General features: G+C 32.1%; 7 protein-coding genes across 14 annotated transcripts; 3 read left to right on the top strand and 4 right to left on the bottom strand.

Annotated features, from left to right (window-relative positions):
• Positions 1 to 1055: 1055 nt before the first annotated feature.
• Positions 1056 to 2317, top strand: LOC141533192 (splicing factor YJU2). The gene is made up of 3 exons (XM_074251921.1): positions 1056 to 1218; positions 1302 to 1997; positions 2060 to 2317. The coding sequence occupies exons 1-3, from the start codon at positions 1195 to 1197 to the stop codon at positions 2249 to 2251; spliced, it is 912 nt and encodes a 303-aa protein (XP_074108022.1). The 5' UTR covers positions 1056 to 1194; the 3' UTR covers positions 2252 to 2317.
• LOC141533184 (spondin-1) lies at positions 2179 to 15265 on the top strand. 7 transcript variants are annotated; one of them, XM_074251911.1, is made up of 19 exons: positions 5219 to 5353; positions 6085 to 6387; positions 7732 to 7924; positions 10443 to 10707; positions 10808 to 10994; positions 11076 to 11240; positions 11318 to 11441; positions 11516 to 11646; positions 11725 to 12064; positions 12203 to 12371; positions 12454 to 12685; positions 12737 to 12961; positions 13238 to 13436; positions 13502 to 13672; positions 13744 to 13872; positions 13973 to 14142; positions 14209 to 14290; positions 14360 to 14443; positions 14509 to 15265. In XM_074251911.1, exons 3-19 carry the CDS (start codon positions 7732 to 7734, stop codon positions 14682 to 14684), a joined length of 3042 nt encoding a protein of 1013 aa, XP_074108012.1. In that variant the 5' UTR covers positions 5219 to 5353; positions 6085 to 6387; the 3' UTR covers positions 14685 to 15265. The 7 variants fall into 7 exon arrangements, with proteins under 7 accessions (XP_074108011.1, XP_074108012.1, XP_074108014.1 ...); XM_074251910.1 differs by lacking the exons at positions 5219 to 5353; positions 6085 to 6387 and adding exons at positions 2179 to 2265; positions 2380 to 2429 and having other exon boundaries at positions 12454 to 12961; XM_074251913.1 differs by having other exon boundaries at positions 11725 to 11917; positions 12454 to 12961.
• Positions 2323 to 5329, bottom strand: LOC141533186 (uncharacterized). Its single transcript, XM_074251915.1, has 6 exons — positions 5129 to 5329; positions 3993 to 4828; positions 3619 to 3924; positions 3233 to 3551; positions 2954 to 3162; positions 2323 to 2400 (listed from the first exon to the last, which is right to left on the bottom strand). Exons 1-6 carry the CDS (start codon positions 5327 to 5329, stop codon positions 2355 to 2357), a joined length of 1917 nt encoding a protein of 638 aa, XP_074108016.1. The 3' UTR covers positions 2323 to 2354.
• A 69-nt stretch (positions 15266 to 15334) lies between the features above and the next one.
• LOC141533193 (translation initiation factor IF-3) lies at positions 15335 to 16405 on the bottom strand. Its single transcript, XM_074251923.1, has 2 exons — positions 15791 to 16405; positions 15335 to 15691 (listed from the first exon to the last, which is right to left on the bottom strand). Exons 1-2 carry the CDS (start codon positions 16385 to 16387, stop codon positions 15521 to 15523), a joined length of 768 nt encoding a protein of 255 aa, XP_074108024.1. The 5' UTR covers positions 16388 to 16405; the 3' UTR covers positions 15335 to 15520.
• Positions 16406 to 16513: 108 nt separating this feature from the next.
• On the top strand, positions 16514 to 17483 carry LOC141533194 (adipose-secreted signaling protein). The gene is made up of 3 exons (XM_074251924.1): positions 16514 to 16785; positions 16858 to 16972; positions 17046 to 17483. Exons 1-3 carry the CDS (start codon positions 16773 to 16775, stop codon positions 17383 to 17385), a joined length of 468 nt encoding a protein of 155 aa, XP_074108025.1. The 5' UTR covers positions 16514 to 16772; the 3' UTR covers positions 17386 to 17483.
• LOC141533189 (uncharacterized) lies at positions 17386 to 20301 on the bottom strand. 2 transcript variants are annotated; one of them, XM_074251918.1, is made up of 4 exons: positions 19944 to 20301; positions 18917 to 19051; positions 18405 to 18829; positions 17386 to 18119 (listed from the first exon to the last, which is right to left on the bottom strand). In XM_074251918.1, exons 1-4 carry the CDS (start codon positions 20017 to 20019, stop codon positions 17634 to 17636), a joined length of 1122 nt encoding a protein of 373 aa, XP_074108019.1. In that variant the 5' UTR covers positions 20020 to 20301; the 3' UTR covers positions 17386 to 17633. The 2 variants fall into 2 exon arrangements, with proteins under 2 accessions (XP_074108019.1, XP_074108020.1); XM_074251919.1 differs by lacking the exon at positions 19944 to 20301 and adding an exon at positions 19161 to 19388.
• Positions 20302 to 20441: 140 nt separating this feature from the next.
• On the bottom strand, positions 20442 to 22095 carry LOC141533195 (uncharacterized). Its single transcript, XM_074251925.1, has 3 exons — positions 21463 to 22095; positions 21217 to 21376; positions 20442 to 21083 (listed from the first exon to the last, which is right to left on the bottom strand). Exons 1-3 carry the CDS (start codon positions 21636 to 21638, stop codon positions 21030 to 21032), a joined length of 390 nt encoding a protein of 129 aa, XP_074108026.1. The 5' UTR covers positions 21639 to 22095; the 3' UTR covers positions 20442 to 21029.
• Between the last annotated feature and the right edge of the window lie 486 nt (positions 22096 to 22581).

Genomic DNA, 22581 nt, shown 5'->3' with positions numbered 1-22581 from the left:
ATGGAAGAAGCGTAGTCGTCATATATATATATATATATATATATATATATATATATATATATATATATATATATATATATATATATATATATCGATCGATCGATTGTTAAACGATCATCAGCGGCGGTTCGGGTGTACTCTTGTCTGAGTTGTGTGTAAGATCGAATTGGTCATGATCTGACGTGTGTAAGTAGAAAGAAGCGAATCCTTTCATCGTGTCGGCCGGCCGGTTGCCCAAGAGCCTGCAATTTTCAGTCTCCAAACTGGTTCCTAGGAGTTGGCTGGTTCTTCTTGTTGGATAAATGCCGACGGCGCTAATAATAATGACCAAACCTCTAAACTCCCTTATTCGTAATCCCAAGTCGGCGGATATGGGTTCCTCACACAAATTCTTCTTTACTCTTATAATAAGAATAATTATAATTACAGTCATATTTTTTTTAATTATTCACAGATGCTTAAATTACGATCATTTCTTGGCTATTAAATACTCATATCATTTTCACGCAATTACTTGACGGATTTTATTTTAAAACAATGTTCTTATTTCAAGAATATTTTTTCTTCATCTCGGGTGTGGTCAAATATTATTTTTTTTATTTAATACTATTCAAAATACTTCTTCCTGGCTATTTAAATAAAAATAAATAAAATATTTTGTCTATTTATACCCGAGTAGTCTTACAATAAATTCAATTACCCAGGTATTCAGTGGATCCTTTAAGACGGTCCTATTAGACGCCGAATTCAATGGAATTCTACGAATTACACAAATGCTTATTTTTATATACTCTTCTTTCATCTATTCAACTATTTCTCCATTCATTTTTTAAGCATTTACATCCCAATAAATTTATAATACAAATAAATACACTCTACATTCTTTCTTTTTAATATTTTTTTATTATGTTTACAAAACTCTGAATAACTTTATAATTTTTAAGAGTTTTAGATCTGTGATGTGCTGCCATCTACCAGCGTAATCTGTAAATTTTTGTTATCCACAGAGGATAATCAATTTTCTCCAATCACAATAAACATAACCTGTCAGTTTTTAATTGTTGTTAATACGTTTCAGTTGTATGTTGTTGTTTATTAAAAATTTTTTATTTATTTATTTATTTATTTATATTTATAATTATAATTGAATAATAATTTAATTTTAATAAAACAAGTGATAAATAATTTTTAAAAATGTCTGAACGTAAAGTTTTAAATGTAAGTATTGTGAAAAATATTATTTATTTAATCATGATATTATTTTATAACAATAACTGATATTATTTTTTCACTTACTCTAGAAATACTATCCCCCGGATTTCGATCCATCAAAAATTCCTCGCATGAAATTGGCGAAAAATCGTCAATACACTGTACGACTGATGGCCCCGTTCAATATGAGATGCAAAACTTGCGGAGAATACATTTATAAAGGTAAAAAATTTAACGCGCGCAAGGAAGATGTCGAAGGTAGTGATTATTTGGGAATAAGGATCTACCGATTTTATATAAAGTGCACGAGGTGCCTGCAGGAGATATCTTTCAAAACAGACCCCCAGAACACAGATTACGAGATCGAGGCTGGAGCTACGAGGAATTTCATGGCTCTGAAACTTGCTGAGGAGCAGGCTAAGCGTGAGGAGGATGAAAAGAACGAGGAAGAGGCTTCTAATCCGATGAAACTCCTCGAAAAGAGGACTCAGCAGTCGAAACAGGAGCTGGAGGTTCTCGAATCGTTGGAAGACTTGAAGGATCTAAAGAGCAGGCAACAGACTATCGACTACGATCAGATGCTGCAGCAGTATGACACACAGGCTGACCATCAGAGGACTTTAAAGGAACAAGAGGAACTTGATGAACAGGAAGTTCAATCGATTTTTGGTAAAAAGAATAATATTATCAATGGGAAGGTTATCGAAGAGAAAATTGTTGTACTTTCTGATGAGCTACCTCTGAAAAAATCGAAAACTACTGATTTTTCGGATAACTCCATAGCTGTAAGTGTTTTAATTGAAGATAATTTTTTATTTTTTATTAATGTAATTTATTTTATTTTCAGAAGGAAAAAAAATCTGGATTTTCTTGGTCGTCTCCGGGAACAAGTAAATTAAATTTACCGAAAAAAAAATCCTTAATTGGTGTAATTACCAAACCTATGAAAAAAAAAGAAAAAGAAAAGAAAGAAGCTCCAGTAAGTAGCGGTCTATCGTTACTCGGAGAATATACCGACAGCGAAAATGAAGAAGACTAAGTCAATAAAGAATTGTAAATAAATTTTTAATAATAAATAAATTTATAAAATATTTAGTATCAAAAAGTTGACAATTTTATAAATTTATTGAATTAATTTGGTTTTAACGATCGAAAAATTCCTTACAGGAGGCCGCGCTGAAGCCTTTCCTAAAACAAAAAAATAAGATAATAAAGATGTAAGTAAATAGATATAAATTAAACTTTTTAATACTGTAATTTCAATTAAAAATTATATAGAAAATTTAAAAAGAGTAATCTCTAGTTTTCGCTAGATTTAGGCTTGTGAGATCTTGAAGAATGGGCTCGGGAGGATTTGTGTCGATAATGCATATTGAGTGTTTTGAATTCTCTAGCACAATTATCAACGACCTGATACGCATAGCTGCCGACGTCAATGTGGGGGACTGTCGGTCGGTTGGGATATCGATTACGCGAGTGATGATAGTCTTCGCTATTATTTAAATCATCAAAATTTGGGGACCTCTGTACCATCCAGTTGTAGAAGCATTCAATGTGTTGGGACTTTTGCTTGTACTTCTGATAGTTTCTCTCCAACTCGAGGGTTCGCGCGACTTGTTCTTGGACCAACCGAGTGTTGTAAGCGTACTCAGGAGTTCGCGGCTTTGTCTGGGGGTCCAGGTACCGGGAAGAGGAAGGAACCGCCTGAAATGCTTGCTCATAAATACTATAGTCAGCGTACCGAGGGTCCTTGTTATTTTTGGTCTGCAAAGCCAGCTCCAGTTGGGCTATTCTTCGCTCCAAGCGTGTACGCTGCTCCTGAGCCCGTTCTTCCTGGTCCTCCATCTGCTTGACTAACTTCTCGAGGCGGGTCAGCTGGAGTTCTTTGGTCTCTACCATCTCGTAAAGCTTTTGTATCGCTTCCGTGTTTGTAGAAATTTCTTTAGTGACCTAGATGATAAAATAAAAAATCTATCAGTTAATTTTAATTACAAACTTATTGATTTAAAAATTTAAGTACCTCTTGATCAGTACTAATGCCGTGATTTTTATTTTTAAGATAAGCTATCATCTGATCTAAGACTCGAATTTGCTCAGCCTGCTCGTGAATCTGCTGGTCTCGCTGGTGAAACTTATTGACAGCATCTGCTAAGCTGCTATCCAGCTCAATATTCTTCCGCTTAAGATCGGTTATCTCTTGACCGAGTTCCTCATTAATTTTTAGCACCTCAAGAGCCTCCCAGCTATCCTTGGGCACGTCTTTTAGATCTTTTAGATTTTTTAGATCGTTGCCGTATATCGAGGCTACTTGCTTCTCCAGATCAATCACTCTCTCCTGGCTGAAATAATTGTCTCAATTAAACGCTTAGCGATAAATCAATAGACTAAATAAACTAAAATATTAACGTCGTTTCAAAGGTTCTCTGGAGCGATTGATAATCCTGAGTCAAGTCTTTGATTCGAGCCCGCTCTTCCTCGAGTTGACACTCTAAATCTTGATCGGTTGATAATTTCTGGACATTAATTTCAGAAATAAAATCTTTGCAAGTTATCAATTCTTTATTCAAAGAAGCGATTTCGCAGTTAAGCTTTTCCACTTGGGAACTTTTATTAAGTTCGGCGTTTTCTTCTTCTATCCGCTTTCTCGCCTCCTGAATAGCTCTGTCCCGCTCCAGTTGAACTTCCGTGAGTTTATCCTGCAGCTCAATTAAACTAAAAAGTAAAACTTAACTTTATTTCTGAATAAATTTATAAATAATATAATTATTTTAAAAACCTACCTGATCTCCAATTTATTTCGCTGATTTTCTAAATTCTCAATTGTTTCTTCAGCGTTTTTCAAACTGTTATTCAAATCTCGAGTTCTGTTATCAAAAATTTTATCATTCTGATGCAACTGACTCTTCAGACTCTTAACATACTCTTGGGATTTGATTATTTTTATTTCATCACTCTGTATACGAGCCTCAAGCTCTTGAACAACGGCCTTTGTCTTGCGCAAGTCATTATCTGTGACATCCTTTGTCTCCCTAAGCTGATTAAATTTTTCAGCTTCCGCCTCGATTTTTTTTCTTAATTTATTAACAACCTCATTGCTCATTGTCTCAAGTTGACGTATTTTAAACCTAGAGACATCTATTTCTTCCCACATAGCCTTCACTTTATTAGTCATCTCGCTCTTGGATTCTTCGATTGATTTCTTCGTTATTTCAATGCTTACTTTGAAACTTTCAGTTTCAGTTCTCCAGTCATTGAGTTGTTTTAAAAAAAATTCCCTAAGCTTTTTATCTTCATTCAAATTTAAACTATCAATCGATTTAATCAACTCTGAATGTTTATTGATAACATCCTCGCAGAGTGTCAAGCACCCTTTCGGATAATCTTCCAAGTCATTTTGTAAAGTAGACGCAAATTCTTTATTAATTGATAAATTTATCATAGCGCGTTCTCTGTTTCCTCGATTATTGTCATTGTTGGTGTAATTCTCATTAAATTTTATTGAAAAATCACCGGATATAGATTTAATAGACTCTATTTTACCTGGATCTTTACCACCGATAGCCATTATTTTTTCTCTTAACTGTGAGACTTCTTCGTACATATTTAACGCACTCAGCTGTAATTATTTTAAAATCCATTAAGATAACTAAAATATAATCATTAACAATTTATTCGCTCCAATGCAGCAATAAAATATTTTTTTCTTCTTTTATATTCTGCTTATCCTTCCATAAAAATAATGATGTACAAATTATTATCAGTTGATTAAAGACTTTAAAGAATCTCGGTAACAATTCACAAATTTAAGGTTTAAATTTCCGAATTATCTTCGACTAAAATTAAACTTTTAATAATGAAATTAATTAAGAAGAAAAAAATAATAAAAAGTGTTATTTTAATTAAAAATAAAAAATACTTGTTTTTCTTGAATTTCACTCTGAATTGACATGTAACGATTTTGTTTATTTTTATATTGTCTCTCTAGAATTCTCTGATTTGCGGAGCTGAAATTGAAAGCCCGAGTTTTTGACGGAGATGAGTTGAAACTACGTGAAGTCATACGACTGCGATTTTCCCAGACCGTCGGCGGGGATGTCATCTCTTTCGCTGTTGACATTTGAGATGTGTCGGCCTTGGAAAAGTAAATTACATTTATAAATTGTATCCCGAAACCACCCTACAAAATTTTTTAATATTTAATTAAACTCACCGCGGTATTCTGGGAGGAGCTGACTATCGTAGGAATTTTGCTTCTCGCTCGCGTCCCAGAGGTATTTCTTCCGTGATTACTTACCGATCTGGAAGCTTTCGGGATGTATATTTTATCATCAGCTTTGTCTTAAAAAAAAAAACATAAATAATACTGCAGCGATATAATTAAAAAAAAAAAAAATAATAATAATTTAAACTTTTAATTACTGACCTATCGTTTCGCTTAAATTGAGCCTCGACATTATTGCGCTTAATACATTTGCATAATTTAGAGGTCAGCTAAATGTTTAATTTTTTTAGTTTTAGTGAAAGATAATTAATGTGAAATAACAAATATGTAATATGGCTGATGAATATTTTTGATCGGATAAAACAGTTGAAATCCTGACAACGATATTATTATTATTATTATTATTATTATTATTATTATTATTATTATTATTATTATTATTATTATTATTAATATTTTATTTAATATTTCCTAAATTATTATTATTATTATTATTATTATTATTATTATTGTTACTAGTATTATGTTTAATATTTAATTTACTTTGAAATAAAATTTAAATTTCAATTAAATATTTCGTTGAATGTTTGACGTACTAGAAGCATTAAAAACAAAACAGCTATTAAATAATAAAGTTTTTTAAATTCCAGTTAACATGATACAAGTTCATGTGTAAATAACTTAATTGTTGGTCTACGCAATTACATTAATATAATAATTAATATGTATGATGATACATTTGGAGAAATGCGCAACCCAAGTGACGCAAGTAGTGACGGCCGCCTCGTGTCAGACAATCGCTCGCGGAAAGCTGCCCAAAGCTCGGTGCTTTCAGTTTAACTAAAACTACCGGCTGCATTAGACGTACTCCTTTACTTTAACTGTGAAAGTTACATGTGCTTGTGATAAATATTTATTACTCTCTAAGTTTATTTCCGCTAAAACACAACAATGTAAGTAAATAAATAAAATAAAATTAAAAAATTCTTTTTTTTCTTCTTTATACTTGATGCAATTAATAAAAAATAAATAAATAAATTCATGTACAAGTTCACGGTCTCTTCTTAATTAGATTCAAAGGTTCCTAATAGGATTCCAAGTCTCTCCATTGTTGATTTTAATTTCATTGTAAATAAAACTCACTACTATAATTGCGTTCATTTTATCAGCAAAACAAACTAACAAATTTAATTAAAACTTTATTAACAATTCCCGTAAAAGTTTATGCCCTCATTAATCTGTGATCTTGACTGATTTATCTTTTAACTTTTAACCATCCTATCACTCGGCTAAAAACTTTCAATTTCTCCCAAAAATTCCTTATTTAACATCCATAAAAAAAGAAGAAATAAATTTAACAAAATATATCTCGGTGTCGGGTATCAGCTTGGCTTACCTCTCGGATTTAAAACCCACAGAAGCTGGTAGCAATCACCCGAGAGGATGATCGTCCACGTGCGAATCTTGTCCAAGGATTTATTTCTAAATATATATAGTTATATAGAATAGATTCTTGGAAGTAATACTAGCTCTTACCTCGGATTTCAAAGCTTACTGGTGAATAGGATGCAAGCTATCACGTCAATGACACTATACATCAGCTCTTTATCTTGATATAATCTTCCGCTATTGCATTTTCATCCGAATAAGCCCCTGAAAATGCAAAAAAAAAAAAAAAAAAAAAAAAAAAAAAAACTTTAATTAATAAACTGAAATATACTACTGGCTTATAGCTTATAGGTACATCAAAAAGCATAAACTTTGATGTTATTAAATATATCAATTTAAGTATGTAAATATGTAATAAATCCCAAAGCTCAGTACATGCATATATATATATATATAAATCTAAAGTTTTAGTGAAAACACATTGTTTTAACGTTTTATACTCGGAGAACGTCAAGAAGTTGATGGTGGATCTAGTGGCAGCTTGCCAAAGACCAAAGAGCTGGTGTAAAGTCAAATGTCACGTCGTATATGTACTAACATTCTCACTCAATATATATTTAGGTTCACTTATTCAAACACAACACAGGATATTGGCCTTTACTCTCTGTTCCAAGCTCTAAGTACCATGCTACCACAATATCCACTTTCATTCCAATATATATTAGATATTAGACACCAGATATAGCCGTCCATCAATTACGGACTTGCTCATTAAATACCATTTAACTCGCTGATTATAATCACTGTAATAGCAAACACCACAAATAATTGCCTGCTACTTCCTGATATTAAATAAATTTTATTTAAATTACTAAAATTAATTGTGAATAAAAATAAAATTGTTTCAGATGATCTACGCGGTATATTTTTTATTTTTTTTTATTTTAACTGGAGTGAAAGAGTCGCTGGCGGGAAAGTGCAACAGAAAAATAGACAGCGGGACAGCCCCCAGTGTCCACGACGGAAAATTCTTCATCACTCTTTGGACATTTAATAAAACAGATACTGTCGATCAGTATATGCCCAATACACGATACATTGGTATGTTTTTAATGTCTTTTAAATGTAAATTTTTTTTAAAATATATATGAAATCAATGGGAACCAGATTTTCCGGAATGTCAAGTAAAGTAGAATAGATAAACTATAAGTAATTTAAATGAACGCAAACTCCGCAGCTATTCAAATTCAAGTTTACTCGATAAGAAATTACCATGCGTTTATCCATCTCAGGATGTGATGAGAAAGCTTTCATTGTTGGTTGATGCAAATTAAGGGTAAACATCCTCGAGTCTGTAGCTTGTGATAGACAAGAAAAGTTCAATAAAACTTTTTTTCTGTAATCCGTAGGTTGTGAGGGTCAAAAAAACGATAAAAAAATTTTTACGAATTTAATTAACGTACTGGAATCCTGAAGTATGATTAATCAGTGCGTAAATTCATGTTTATTGTTTACTTTAAAGTTTTTTCTCAAAACCTTGGGCGATTGGTTGAAAAAACAGTTGTTTTTATTCCACTCGGTCGGGAGGAAGGGGAACAAACCCGGATATTACGACACTCTAGGTGGTCTTTTCTTCGAAAGAAAAATAAGAATAATAAACCTAATAGATGTTGAAGAATAAAAAAAAAAAAAAAAAAAAAAAAAAAAAAAAGGCAATTAAACAAGCTGGAGTGTTTTTTTCCTTTAAATGTTTTCATTTATTTTGTCGACGGTATGGATGGAATTTAATACGGGTTACGAAGGCTATTTTTTTAAATGTAATCTATTTTCATGACTAATCCATTTAATTCAGGGTTATGAGAATTGACGCGCAGCTTCTCGCGGGGTTTCGCTTATAAATACCAAATGTGTCTGTTACATACCATTCATTTAGTACATATTTGCTGAATTTATATGTACTCTGCTTGGTTATCGATTTAACTCAAGCTCAACTAATTAAACAAGATTGACATTTTGCTAATTTTATTCTGAGAGGGATTATTAAATGAGTTTGATTAAATTAATGCTGTAAGCTCTCTACTTAAAAAATTGTCATTTTAAATGTTTAATTTTTAATACATTAATTATTCTTCAAATTATATATATATATATATATATATATATATATATATATATATATATATATATATATATATATTTTTTTTTTTTTTTTTTTTTTTAATGAAGCTAAATGTTAATTAATTATTTAATGCTTATTCAACCCAATTGTTATCCAAAAAGTACCATAATAATTAAAAGTTAAAATTTCTATTATTTTATCGGCTCACCTTTTTGCGTCTGGAAAACTAAAAGGGCGCTTATTTTTAATAATTTTGTAATTAATAGCCGATGGCGGTAAGAAGATATGTAACTGAACCTAAAAATAGTGTATAAACATAACAGCCTCTCTTATTCCTTCATCACATTAACAGGCTTGATTGCCTGGGAACGTCGACGTCCACATGCAAAAAAAAACGTCATCACTGTCAAGGGGGAAAGCTAAGCAAGAATATTTTAAAAAATAATAAAAGAAATATCATGAGTAGTAAAACTCAACATTGAAGACCTCCAACACACACCGGAAGCCATAGAGACGAATACACACACCATTACACACGTTCACACACACACACACACACACACACACACACACACACACACACACACACACACACACACACACACACACACACACTTTTTTCTCTTTATGTCGAGTTTTGAAGCTGTGTTGATGTTGTTGGTTCGTATGCGGGGGAATATCGCTTATCACGAAAAAGGTAAACACTAGTTGGTAGTTGTATTCCATCCAAGTAATATAAAACTGCTAACGGGTGATGGTAGTTGTACCTTTGATAGCCAAAAGCGTATCCAGGAAAACACACAACAGCTTCATCAGGGATTGATTCGCCGGATGTGTATCTGATAAAGTGAATTCTAAAGTAAAATAATAAAAGAAAAGGGCTTTCAAATTATCAAAGTTGTCTGAGCTTGTTAGTCGGTTTTTTTTATTTTATTTATTTATTTATTTATTTTTTTTTCTTTTTTGAGAAGAAAACTCTACGGCATAAAATAGTTCAAGTTAAAAAACATTAAACGGACTCTTTTTACTCAATTTATTTAAGTAATTGAATTATTTTTTATATTTCGGCGGACATCAAGGACCATTAAGACTTTAATTTTAAATATTTAAATTTCTGGAAAGAAATTTAAATTTAAAAAATACTTGCCGTCAAATCGATCGGCAGGTAGTTTGTAGATTAAATTAAATTATCTGACAATCTTGGTCTATAGAGAAAGATCGAGAGAGAAAAAAAAAAAAAAATAAAATTAGGATGGAAAAGCAGCCAATTTATCTGGCACTTCTCTTCAACTAATTTAATTTCTCTGGTAAAATTTTTTTAAATGACAACCATAAAAATTCCAAGCCCTCCAATTACTATTGCAATAAATTAAAAGTAAAATTTAATATTGTCGGGATTTATTTCCATTAAAAGCTATTATGCAATGACCTACTTTATTAATTTTAATAAATTTTTATTAATTTTTGAAGGTCAAAAAAAAAATTTATTAAATGTTTCAGTGACCCTTGAGGGAACTAAATTGCAGCAAACCGTTTCACAAGATTCCGGAGGTTACAGAGAAAAGTTCACAAGATTTATATTGACAGCCGATAACAAAAATGACTCCTCAACAGTCGAGGGAACCTTTGATCTTATCGACGAGATGTTGACCCAGTTTTCTAACAAGTGTCCCAACAGCATTTCCGAAACCAGCAATATCCCGAAGGAAGAGATCACGGTGGCTTGGACGAGCCCTCCAGAGGGAAGCGGCTGTATACTCATTAGGTTACTTTTTTTTTTTTTTCCCCTTTTCTATATAATTGTAATTGTAATTACAATCAATCACGGGTCAATCAATTTCAGTAATAAAATATTTGTAAAACAGAGCTACGGTGATGGAAACTCCCGAAACTTGGTACATGGACGATGGAGGAGTCGTAAGAACAGTTTGTCCGGATCCAAAAGCTGTTGAAGATGATCCTGGGCCTGTCTTGCCGACGTGTTGCGCTTGCGACGAGGCCAAGTACGAGGTCACTTTTGAGGGTCTTTGGTCAAGAAACACTCATCCAAAAGTTTGTTATTATTTTTAACGTAAAATAAAGACTTAAAAACAAGGATTGGACAATTTTTATTTATCTGAGCGCATATTTCAGGACTTTCCGAGCAAGGGCTGGATGATAAGATTCTCTGATGTGATCGGGGCTTCGCATACCGTTGACTACAGATTTTGGAGGTACGATGAAACTGCCAGCGAGGGGCTTCAGCAAGTTGCCGAATTAGGATCAACTAGAAAACTTGAGTCTGAGCTGAAAGAACAAGCAAGTTTCTAAAGAAAATTCAATCATTTTTAATTACTTAAATAATAATTAAATAATTATTATTCTTTTAAATCCAGAGCGATCATATAAGGACGATAATAAAAGCTCGAGGTATAACCCATCCAAATGTCACCGGCAAAACGTTCGCAGTGTTCAGAGTAGACCGGAAGCATCATCTTATGTCGCTGGTTTCCATGATTGGTAATAAAAGAAAAAAATAAATTTTTTTTTTCTTCAGTTAGTAAGAGAATTTTTAAATTGAATGGATTTTCTAGTCCCGTCACCTGATTGGATTGTCGGTGTCTCTGGGCTGGAGCTCTGTTTGTCAAATTGCTCGTGGATTGAACACAAGGAGCTCAATTTATATCCAATCGATGCCGGTACTGATGACGGTATCACTTACATGGTAAATTTTATTTTTACTTTCATTATTTTTTACGGCAACACTGATATTATATAGAGACATTTTATTATAATGATTTAGTCACCGGATTCTCAGTTGGAGATCCCGGAGCCAATAAAGCGGATAACAACCAGCTGGCCGAATGACACGAGATCACCGTTTTATGATCCTCTTGGGCTGGACATGAAACCGATGGCAAAATTGCATCTAAGCAGACAAAGACTCTACGAGAAGTCTTGCAACGCATCCTCGGGAGATTCTGCGGTTGATTCAGGTGGTGATAACAATGATATTAATAATAATAATGACGGTAGTCAAAATTCCACAGGTGAAGAGGGTGAAGGGGGTGGCAAGGGTAGCGAGGGTGGCGAAGGTGGTAAACGTCATAAAGGAAAAAATCGTAAACACAAACATAAAAATAGCAAGTATTGTACGATTTTTATTTTTATTTAAACTAATTTTTATTTATTTCATCAATTTCCGCGGTACTAATCCATGTAATTATTAATTAAATTATTTCTTCTTTCTTCTAACTATTTTTTTATTGTTTTATATTTAGAACCGTGCAGAACAACGCAGTGGAGCGCATGGGGAAAATGTTCGGAGCCTTGCGGCGAGGGGAAAAGATTGAGGCAAAGAAAATATGAAGATCCGGTTGCTGCGGCTGCTCATAATTGCAATAAATCGTTAAGTAGTCGCGGAACTTGCTTCGGAAACAGTCCTGAATGGTAATTTTCTTTTTTATTTCAACAATAAGGGTAGTAGATATATAATTTATAATATTAAAAAAAAAAAAAAAAATATTTTTAGCGATGGACAGGAGAGAGAAAAAACAATTTTAGACACACCGGATTGCAAATTGAGTGAATGGGGAGAGTGGAGCTCTTGTACAACGAGCTGTGGAGAGGGCGAAACCATGCGGTCGCGTAATTTTATCCACAAAAAACACCGCAAGCGATGCAGACTCGTGTCAAATGGTCCAGAGCTCCAACAAACAGTTCCTTGTGAAAATGAGCCCTGCGAAAACACGGAAACTGAAGAGGTAAGCAAAAATGAGGATCTAGATGATGATGACGTTGTTGTTGATGATGAGGTCGAGGAGCTTACCGAGGTTGAGGAGGGAGAGAATCACCAATATGAGGAGAATGAGAAGAAGGAGGAGGAGGAGGAGGAGGAGGAGGAGGAAAATGATGCTGAGGGTGAGGAGAGAGCCGAGGGGGATGAGTCTGAGGAGTTAAATTCCGCGAATGAAGAAGAAATGAATTATCAAGAAGATGATGAAAATAATCCGGTGGAGGTAACCGAGGAATGGTTGCAGGTGAGAGCAAACGATATTTAAAGCAACAATTATGATCATTTATGGTATCATGACTAATAATTGATAAACATTTACATAATCGATATTAATTACCTGTACCATAAGAGTCTTTCCTGCACACCATTTCTCGTTGCTGGCAATTTTACAGCTTACCATCATGGGGCTGCAAGACATAGATAGAATCAGCTAAAATAAATTATTTATTATAATTAACTTTATAATAAATTAAGTGTTGATGTTAATTTCTTATAAGGCATTTAAGATTTAAATCTGTAGAAATGTCCAGACGATGTGTACGGACCGTGGGGCGCTTGGTCTCCCTGCACCTCCTCCTGTGGATCCGGAACCAAGACAAGACATCGTACACCCATTGATGGCTCTGCTGAGGGTGGTGCTATCTGGGTTTGTCGAATACAGGCAGTTAATTGTACATCCAAAATTAAAAGCTGTGAAATAACTCCCGAAGATGCTCAAGGTAAATTTTAATTATTTATTTAATGTAAATATATAATAAATTAATTATTATTGGTGGTTTTTCAGAAATTTGTAACGAACCATTGATTACTGGGTCGTGCAAGGGTTCATTTAAAAGAGTTTACTACAACTCAACGGCGAAAAAATGTGAGTTTTTCACTTATAAAGGATGCGACGCAAACAGAAATCATTTTCAAACTGTTGAAGAGTGCTTGAAAGTTTGCAATGAAATTCAGAGTAAGTTTTACTCTTTTTAGATTTATTTTATCGATACTAACATGTAATTTTATTTCACGCTGACTAACAAGGGATAGGGTGGGATAAATCTAAAATTGAAGATGCTTCTAAATACAAAGTATCGATTAGTAGTGTACTTAGTTATCACGTTCCGGTTAATCAAGAGAAACACCGTAAAAAAACTAAGCGCGAGCGGATCGGTGATCATCTTCTTTACTAATTTACTAATTTACTAATTTACTAATTTATAATTTATATTTTTTATTGATGGATAATTTTAATGAGGATTTAAATTATTAGGTCCAGCAGAGGCTGAGAATTTTAATGGGATCCCAAGTGGGAGTCAAGTGTCGTCAATTACTCCGAGGTACGATGAAGATAGAAAGGTGGATTGTGAAGTAACTCCCTGGAGCGATTGGACTGTTTGTCAGAGTTGTCATGGATACACCAACAGCAGTCGATCTATCTTGGTAATAATTTGGTGATAAATAATTTTTTTTTTCATTTGTAATTATTTATTTGTTAATTAAAATTAGGTCCAAGCACAAAATGGTGGAAAAAGGTGTCCCAAGAAATTGATGAGAAAAATAAAATGTCACAAAATAATACCCGGATGCTGTGAGTATTTAATTAATTTATAAGGATGAAATTTAATTTAATTTAATAAATGTTAATTGAATTTAATAGCGCAAACTCGCAAATATCGGCGTAAACGGTACCATGATCGAAAATCTGTATTGACAGATTACAATAACAGAAATACCAGTAGAGGTAATTTAATTTTAGGAAGTGAATATAATTCGTGGATAAAATAAGATTAATAAAATTAATTTCAGTTGATTGCAAATGGACCCACTGGTCACCTTGGTCTCTATGCCACGCGACCTGCGGCAACGCTGTTCAGCACCGAACCCGAAGAATTAAAATCCACTCGCATGGACTCCAAAGCAAGAATTGCACCAAACTAGTTGAGTTTCGCAAGTGTTCAATGTTTCCTTGTCTAGCCGAATAACTCTTGTTTACTTTTTTATACGTTAAAAAACCCCGGAGAAGAATAATTGTCGAGTAATAAATTAGCAGTTAGCAATTATCAAACATATTGAGTGATTTCTAATTGCTGATAATGATAATAATTTGTTTTTTTTTTTTTTTTTTTATCAATTATATAACATTTATAGTTAAAAAAGTATTTATAGTTGACGTTATAGTCAGTAATTCTAATTATATTTATAATTAATTATCAAAAATCATTACTAAGTCATGAAAAACAAAATTACAACGCACATATCCCAACAAAATTGATTATCAACTGCGAGGGTATCATTGAAATGTGTAATCAAAATATTTCATTGGAATATCGGATCCAGTATTATTTAAAAATACTTATATAGTAATTATAATCAAATGTTATATATATATATATTGTAGATTGCGTTTAATCCGTGTGATCAGTAATTGATATTAAATAATTATATAATAATAAATAAAGAAAAAGCACATTATGTAAAAAATGTGATTAATTGTATGTGCATTTAGGTTTGTTTTTACAAAAAAAAAAAAAAAAAAAAAAAAAAAAAAAAAAAAAAAGCTTTATTCTAACCATTAAATAATCATCAGTTAAAATCTAATATATTTATTGTAATAATAATAAAAAAAATAATATTATTATTAAATCTTAATTATTTTTATTACAATAAACGTATAAGCGTACAACAAAAATAACTGTCTAGTTAAATATTTATATATGTAATGTATATGCATCAAGTGCTTATATAATTATCAAATTTGTTTTTTATTTCAAATATATTGTTTTAAAAAAATTAATCACTAGCTTCAATTTACACATTATCAACCCATTTTATTGTCAGCCAATTTATTACTATAATCTTCTTCAGATTGTTGATTTAATTTATTTAAAATTGGTCGTAATATTACCCTGAGGTTCGATGCAGTTTCTGATTTCGAGGATACTTTCGCGGTATCTTTGCAGTGTTCAATAATCGTATCTCTTACAGTATTCTAAAACATTTTAAAAATAATAATAAAAAAAAAAAATTAATGAGTAATTCTATTGACAGTTTAAAATATTTATAAGATAAAAAATAAAAAAATACATACAGCCTTCTCCTTATTACCGTCAATAGCAATCATCACCTGAACACCGTGTCTCTTTCCCAGCATTTTATTCATACTCTTTATTTTAGTGAACAAATCGTGTTCCAAAATTTTGCTGGACATGGCCATTGTTTTATCATCCTTGATAGCCCGTTCTTTGGCTTCCTTGGCTTGAGCTTTGGTTGTCGCTTCTGACTGGAGGTACTCCTGAATTGTCATAAGCTTGTAAACAGGTCTCTCGGTCTTGGTGTCAAAGTCAATTATTTTTACAAGCTTCATGTTATGCCTGTTGGCGAGTTTTTGAGCAGCCTCCAGGGTGACAATAGAAATTTCATCTTTAGTCGACAGCAGAGTTATCCTGGGTACAAATACTTTTTTTTTTTTGGGGTTCACCGGATCTTCCAGTCCTATTATATTACAGTAGCACTTATTATAATTAATATTAACACTATCATTGTCAGTTAAAAGCATCACTCGCGGAAGAATACATGCCGGTTGTAAAATTTTGTTGTTGTAACCGATTTGATTTAAACTGTTTGAAATAATTCGAGTAAAATTATTATAATTTCTCAGACTTTTGCACAACGTGTTTATCGCCATGGTTAGTTCATACTCAAAGAACAAGACCTCTTGTCACGTGACAGCTGCTTATTAGTGATCACATGACTTTTACAAGATGGCTACTCCAATAACAACAATAGTAACCATATATCTATAGTGATAGTTGTGTGAAAATAATAATAACATAAATAAAATGTACATACTGAGTTTTGTGTTCCAAAGGCTAAATAAAATTTAAAAATCATTTATCTTTAAATTTTTATTTTAGTATCCAATGTTCTTGCGCTAATTTTATTAAATTTACTATAGATTATAAATAATTTACTAAAGAAATGTGTCAAGTGCCTTAATACTGTAGCCTGTTTAAAAAAAAACCTAGATCTTTGTGATAAATTATTTGTTGTGATAAAACTGTCATTCAATTATGGGAGAAAAAGGTAATTTATTTAAAAAAAAAAATTTTTTTTTTTTTTTTTTTTTTTAATTTATATTTTATTTTATTTTTATAGAGCATCATGTTCATTTTAGTGGAGGTAGTGGTCTTGGTTTCAATAATATTATGATACAACCCCAACGTCATGGGCATTTAGATGCACATTTAGGATTCTTACAACGTCACCATAGGTTTGTTTTTATAATTTATGAATTTTTCTAAAACAGCTGATATCTGATAAATTAAAAAAATTTATTTAACTAGGTATCACATAGAATTTTCAGTACCGTGGAACAAATGTATACACGTAGACGGTAAATCTAAAGTACCAGCAATGATAGTAGACAATAGCAATCTAAATTGTATAGTTAACGAAGTATCCCAGGAAAAGGACGACCTAAGGATAAAGCTTGAATTATTAGCCTACCACGAATTTCTAAAAGAAATTATTCAATTAAAGTGCTGTGAGTCTGGCACGCCGCTCAACATCACACTAAAAGCCAGAGTCCTCAGTAGAGATAAAGGAACTCCAATGTTACGAAATGGAATTCACAGTATCGGAATTGAGGCCAGCGAGGACGATGAAGACGACGTGTCTGAGTAGTTTTTAATTATAATTAATATTAAAATGGTCTACTCAACTACAAAAAACAATAATTAATTTAGATCTAAAAGAAAAAAAAAAAAAAAAAAAAAAAGGAGCTACTAGACGTAATTATTTATTTCAATTGTAAGATTCGGCTTTAAAAAAATACTTTTTAATAAAAAACGCATTTAAATATCAACATTTAATAATTAATTATTTAAAATTTAATTAATAAAAATTATAAATAAGTAATCTAGGAATAGAATTTAATCACAAGAATTAAGACATTGAAAGCGTCCTTTCTTTGTAGGTATACCGGTAGGTCCGTCGACAAACTCACAGATATTGAACCCCAGATTCACCAGAGGATGACAATTGCTTCTAGGATTCCCCCATTTTCCGGTGAAAGACATCCAGGAGGGCGCTGTCGAAGGATTCTCCGTGGGGATCAGCTCAAGGTTCTTCCAAGTCGGCCAGGGAGTCCCGAACCCGCTTTCGTCGTAGAGTCTGGGGATCCTCACGAACTTGTGCTTACCCGGAGCCGTCCATAATCCATGAGAGCCTTTTGCACTAAAGAGGATCGGATGCGAGCCACTGGAGGTGAAAACGCGCTCGGGAAATATCGGCTTCTGGAAAATACCCTTCCGGGTTTCTTGGCTCTCGTAAATGAAAGTTCCGCTTCTGACGTCGTATCTGTAGTAGGCTCCGGCGTCGTGAGCAGATACGTACATTGCTACGGGATGGTCCTCTCCCTGCAATCATAATCATCATTATCTCAATCCATCATCAACACATAATAAGTTTATTTATGAGTTTATGAGCTAGCAATTTTGCTTCAAGCTCTCTCATAAAGTTATACCAATAATTGTCTTGAAAGTTAACAATTTTTTTTTTTTTTTTTTTTTTTTTTTTTTAGTTATATTAAAATGTTTATCTATATTATTAAGACAGTAAGAAAAATTTTATTGAATTTTTTTTATAGGGTGGCAAATTAAATTAAATTTTTTAGACTTAAAAAATAGTTGAGTAAAGCTAACCGTAAAGTAAAGACTCATGTGTTCCCAATCGCCCACGTGATTTCCATACTCTTTAAGTTGACCGAGACAGAGTCCCCCCACACTGGGTATCGGCCATGTGCCGAAAAAATCAAGATCCAGAACACATACAGCCTTTCCCTCGCTGAACGGATAGAACATCCAATAGGTCACGTGAAAGTGCAGCTTCCGTAACCTCTTTCCCTTGGAGATCAATTGGGTCGGTTCTCCAGGATTGTTTCCTTCAGGCTTGGTCGGTATCTCGTTGCTTATCACCCGGCTTCCCCGTGAATACAAAGCACGCTTCCGCTTTATCACCAGACTCTTGGAACTCGGCGCGCTGATGCAGTTCTGGACCAGGGCGTAAATCGGGACTGTACCAGGCTCTCTTCCGTAGAGAAATGACGTCTCGTTAGCCAGGAGCATTTCTGAAAATCATCCCATTAGAAAGCTTATTATATTACAATTATTAACCGTAATTTGAATCGTGACTTTAATAAAAAATAGCAACTTACTAATGTCGACACGTGTGCGCAAGTAATTGTCGCCGGCTTGCACGTGCTCCAAGAACTCTGGTACGCTGAGCGGCATAAATCTTTCTCCAGGTGCCAGCCACACGAGTGGAGCCCATCCACTTATCAGTCCTCTTACTGTTATTGGGAAAAAAATAAAAAAAAAAAAAATATATATATATATAATGTCTGTTATTTTAAAAAAAAACTTTCTTCAGTTGTCAAAAAATATATAAGAGATAAATACAGAGAACACGCGATTCCGTACACTTTCTAGCTCTCTTCAATTACTCAGCTATTACGTAAATATAAGTAACTACTGCACTGCTTTATAAAAATTTTATTCAATTCATAAACTTCCGGTCTGTACTTTTGATTACTCTGCTATTTCTTCTTTTAACTTATAACTGTAAATAATAAATTCCTAATTGCAATTTTTTTTAATTTATAAATTAACGTCTGTTAATTTTTTTATCATCTAAGTAATAATAAAAAAAAAAAAAAAAAAAAAAATTTAAATTAACAAATGGCAAAATAAAATTTTAGTTAGTGGGTGTGATAAATAATGTCACGTTATTTGAATATTACTTTTATAATATAATACCGTTACACTAATTACACACACACACACACACACATATATATATATATATATATATATATATATATATATATATATATATATATATATATATATATATATATATATATATATATATATATATATATATATATATATATATAGATGTAAGAAATCAGTAAATGATGAGGAGTTTTTCCGGTTAGGAAATGAGTTCATCAATAAATACTCGATTATACAAGTATCAACAAGCCTGGTTATTGCAGTAGCAAGTGGCACGACTAGTTGACGGCACGAGACACACTCCTATTAGACCGATACTGTCAATTTACTATTTACTATTATATGTAATGCTTACTCTAGTCAGTTGGCTGCTCTGGTAAATAGTTACTTTAACGAGGACACTTATTTAGATAAATATAAAAAATCATTATAATTATAATTACTTACTGCGTTTATCTTGATTAATCCTCGAAGAACACTGGCTTGAGTTGATAATAATAATCATCAGTAAAAGCCGTATCATATTTTCTTTTGCGCATTTTGTCAATAATCAAAACTGGCTCATTTTAAAACTTATTATTAATTTAATTATCAATCAATAACAACTGATATAAGGATAATATAATATTGAGGAAGATAAACCAGGAGCACTTCTCCAGGTGAAACGTCCGCAAGTGACTGACTGGATATTTTAAAGATTTTCTCGCGCCATTCACCGGCTCGCGCATTAGGGTCGTCAGCGAGTATCACTCCAGCTTACATATGTTGGGAATTTGAACGGTCATCATGTAGACACATGCTTACCTTTTTAACTGTCTTGTGTCGGGAAACAAGTTTGGGAGTTAAATTACACCGCAATGAGCAAACAGCAACTCCTTCTCTGTTTATCATCAATTTTATCCACAATTATAATTATTAAAATTCCTTAAATAATAGATTAAACTGTTATTAATTATTTTACTCAAGATTGTGTTATTTATTTTTTAAACATATATTTATATAATAGCTTAAATATTAATTTTTGCTTAATTACATAATTTACAGATTAATAAATTAAATTATTAAATTCATTTAGCGATTTTAGGCAATCCATATTGTTATTATAATTATTATACTTTATCACTGGGTATTTTGATTCATTCACTTTTAAACTTCTGCTTGTTAAAATTTTAAATAAATTTATTGATAATTATCAGCATTCATTTCAATGTAATTTTTTTAAATTTAAATCATCAGTCTCTTAATTTTTTTAAATTAAATTAATTTCCAATTAATATGTCAAATATTAACTGCACTGAATAAATATTATTATAAATATTTCGTAAAAATACAGCACTGATAAACAAAAGTCTGAATTTAAAAAATCACAAGAAAGAGCTAACTCTTTTTTTTTTTTTTTTTTTTTTTTTTTTCCCCGTAAAAATAATCACAAAAAAACTCAAAATTTTTTGGATAAGCCATTGTGTATTTATCAATTATTTACAAAAGTTTAATTAAACTTACACTACCTTTGTGTGATTGTAATTTTCCGAATTAACAGACTTCTTCTATTCTCCTTCGACAGTTTGGACAAGACTTGTGACTTTCCTGTTACAATATTACAATTATTAATAATAATGAAACTAAAATCTACTGAATAAATTTTATGTTAAAAAAAAAAATTATCAGCTATTAATTTTAGTATGATGAATAATTAATTTTAAATTGTATCAATAATTACCGTCTGTCCTTGTTTCTGCCAATCTTGAATACATTTCAAGTGAAAAGCATGCCCGCATGGCTGGACATTAAAAATCTGTTGGATAGAAATTTCAGCCAAGCAAATAGTGCAATTGGCTTTGTCAGTACTGGCACTAGATCCTTTACGCCGGTTCTTTGGTCTAAAAAAAGAAATAATGAATTAAAAATAGCTTAATGTAATAACAAAATATGAGTTGGATGATAAACAAAAAATATTTAGCAATACCTGGGAGTGGGAACACTCCAAGAGTTGGGAGGTATGTCAGGAGGTGGACCGCTTCCATTGCTACTGGAGTAACCATGTTGATTCTGATTGTGTGAATTATCAGCGAACATATAGTACAAAATAGTAGCCAGGCCAACACCGACCACGAAAATAAACGCCATCCCCGGGTATGTCATTTTGCCGAGCACTTTTATCAATCTCCTGATGACAGAGATGATGACGATAAAAAAAAATATGACAACTGGGGTGAATAAAAATACTGATTTGGTGACTAAAAAATACACTTGGTGGCATCCATTGAACGGAATAATGTCACGGTGATAGAATTTATGAAAAAATAAATTTTCAACATGTAGACGGGAAAATCACACAGCACTATTATTAATACTTGTTGTTGTTATTTACTTTTTTTATTTTTAAACTCTCTGGTACTGACGGAACTGATAGTCCCATTGGCTATTGACATTGACTGTTATTGTTCGGTCCATATACACAGCACTGGCACACAGCACATAATAATAAAGTAAATAATAATACGAGAATTCGAGAAAGGGGAGTAAGGAGCACTGTAAATTACACCAATAAACAGATTTATGTTATAACTGACCAACCAAACTTGTTAACTTGTTCTCCGGGGTTCGCAACTGATGATACAAAATTTCCCACTGTTTACTTTTGTTTAGCTGCCAGATGGCGGTAGTGCTTGCAAATTATAACAAGAAATTTTTTAATTAATATATATATATATATTATATTTTATAAATAATTTTTGCGAAATCTACTTTACTGACAGTAGCAAATTTTTGCATAACCTAACAAAATTTTTTCAAATGACACAAATTAACAATCGATTCTTGATTCCCGATTTGTAAAAATATATTAAATAATTTGTCAGATTGTGAAAATTAATTATTTAATTATGATTTATAATTTTATTGCAAACGTTGCAATAAGTTCCATGTATTCCATATAAAATACGACAAACCTAACATTAATGAATAATTATTTTATTTTGACCGATTTTATTTCTTCAATGAATAGAAGGTAGATTTTTGAAATGACATAAAAAGTAAAATATTTTGTAACCACACGAGATTTTTAAAACAATATATCATACAT

The sequence above is a fragment of the Cotesia typhae genome, unplaced genomic scaffold (assembly GCF_013202065.1).
Source record: "Cotesia typhae breed Kobodo isofemale line unplaced genomic scaffold, CoteBio_Ctyphae contig_83, whole genome shotgun sequence".
Lineage (NCBI taxonomy): Eukaryota > Metazoa > Arthropoda > Insecta > Hymenoptera > Braconidae > Cotesia > Cotesia typhae.
The sequence above is the reverse complement of the archived record's forward strand: the minus strand, read 5'-3'. Positions and strand labels throughout refer to the sequence as shown.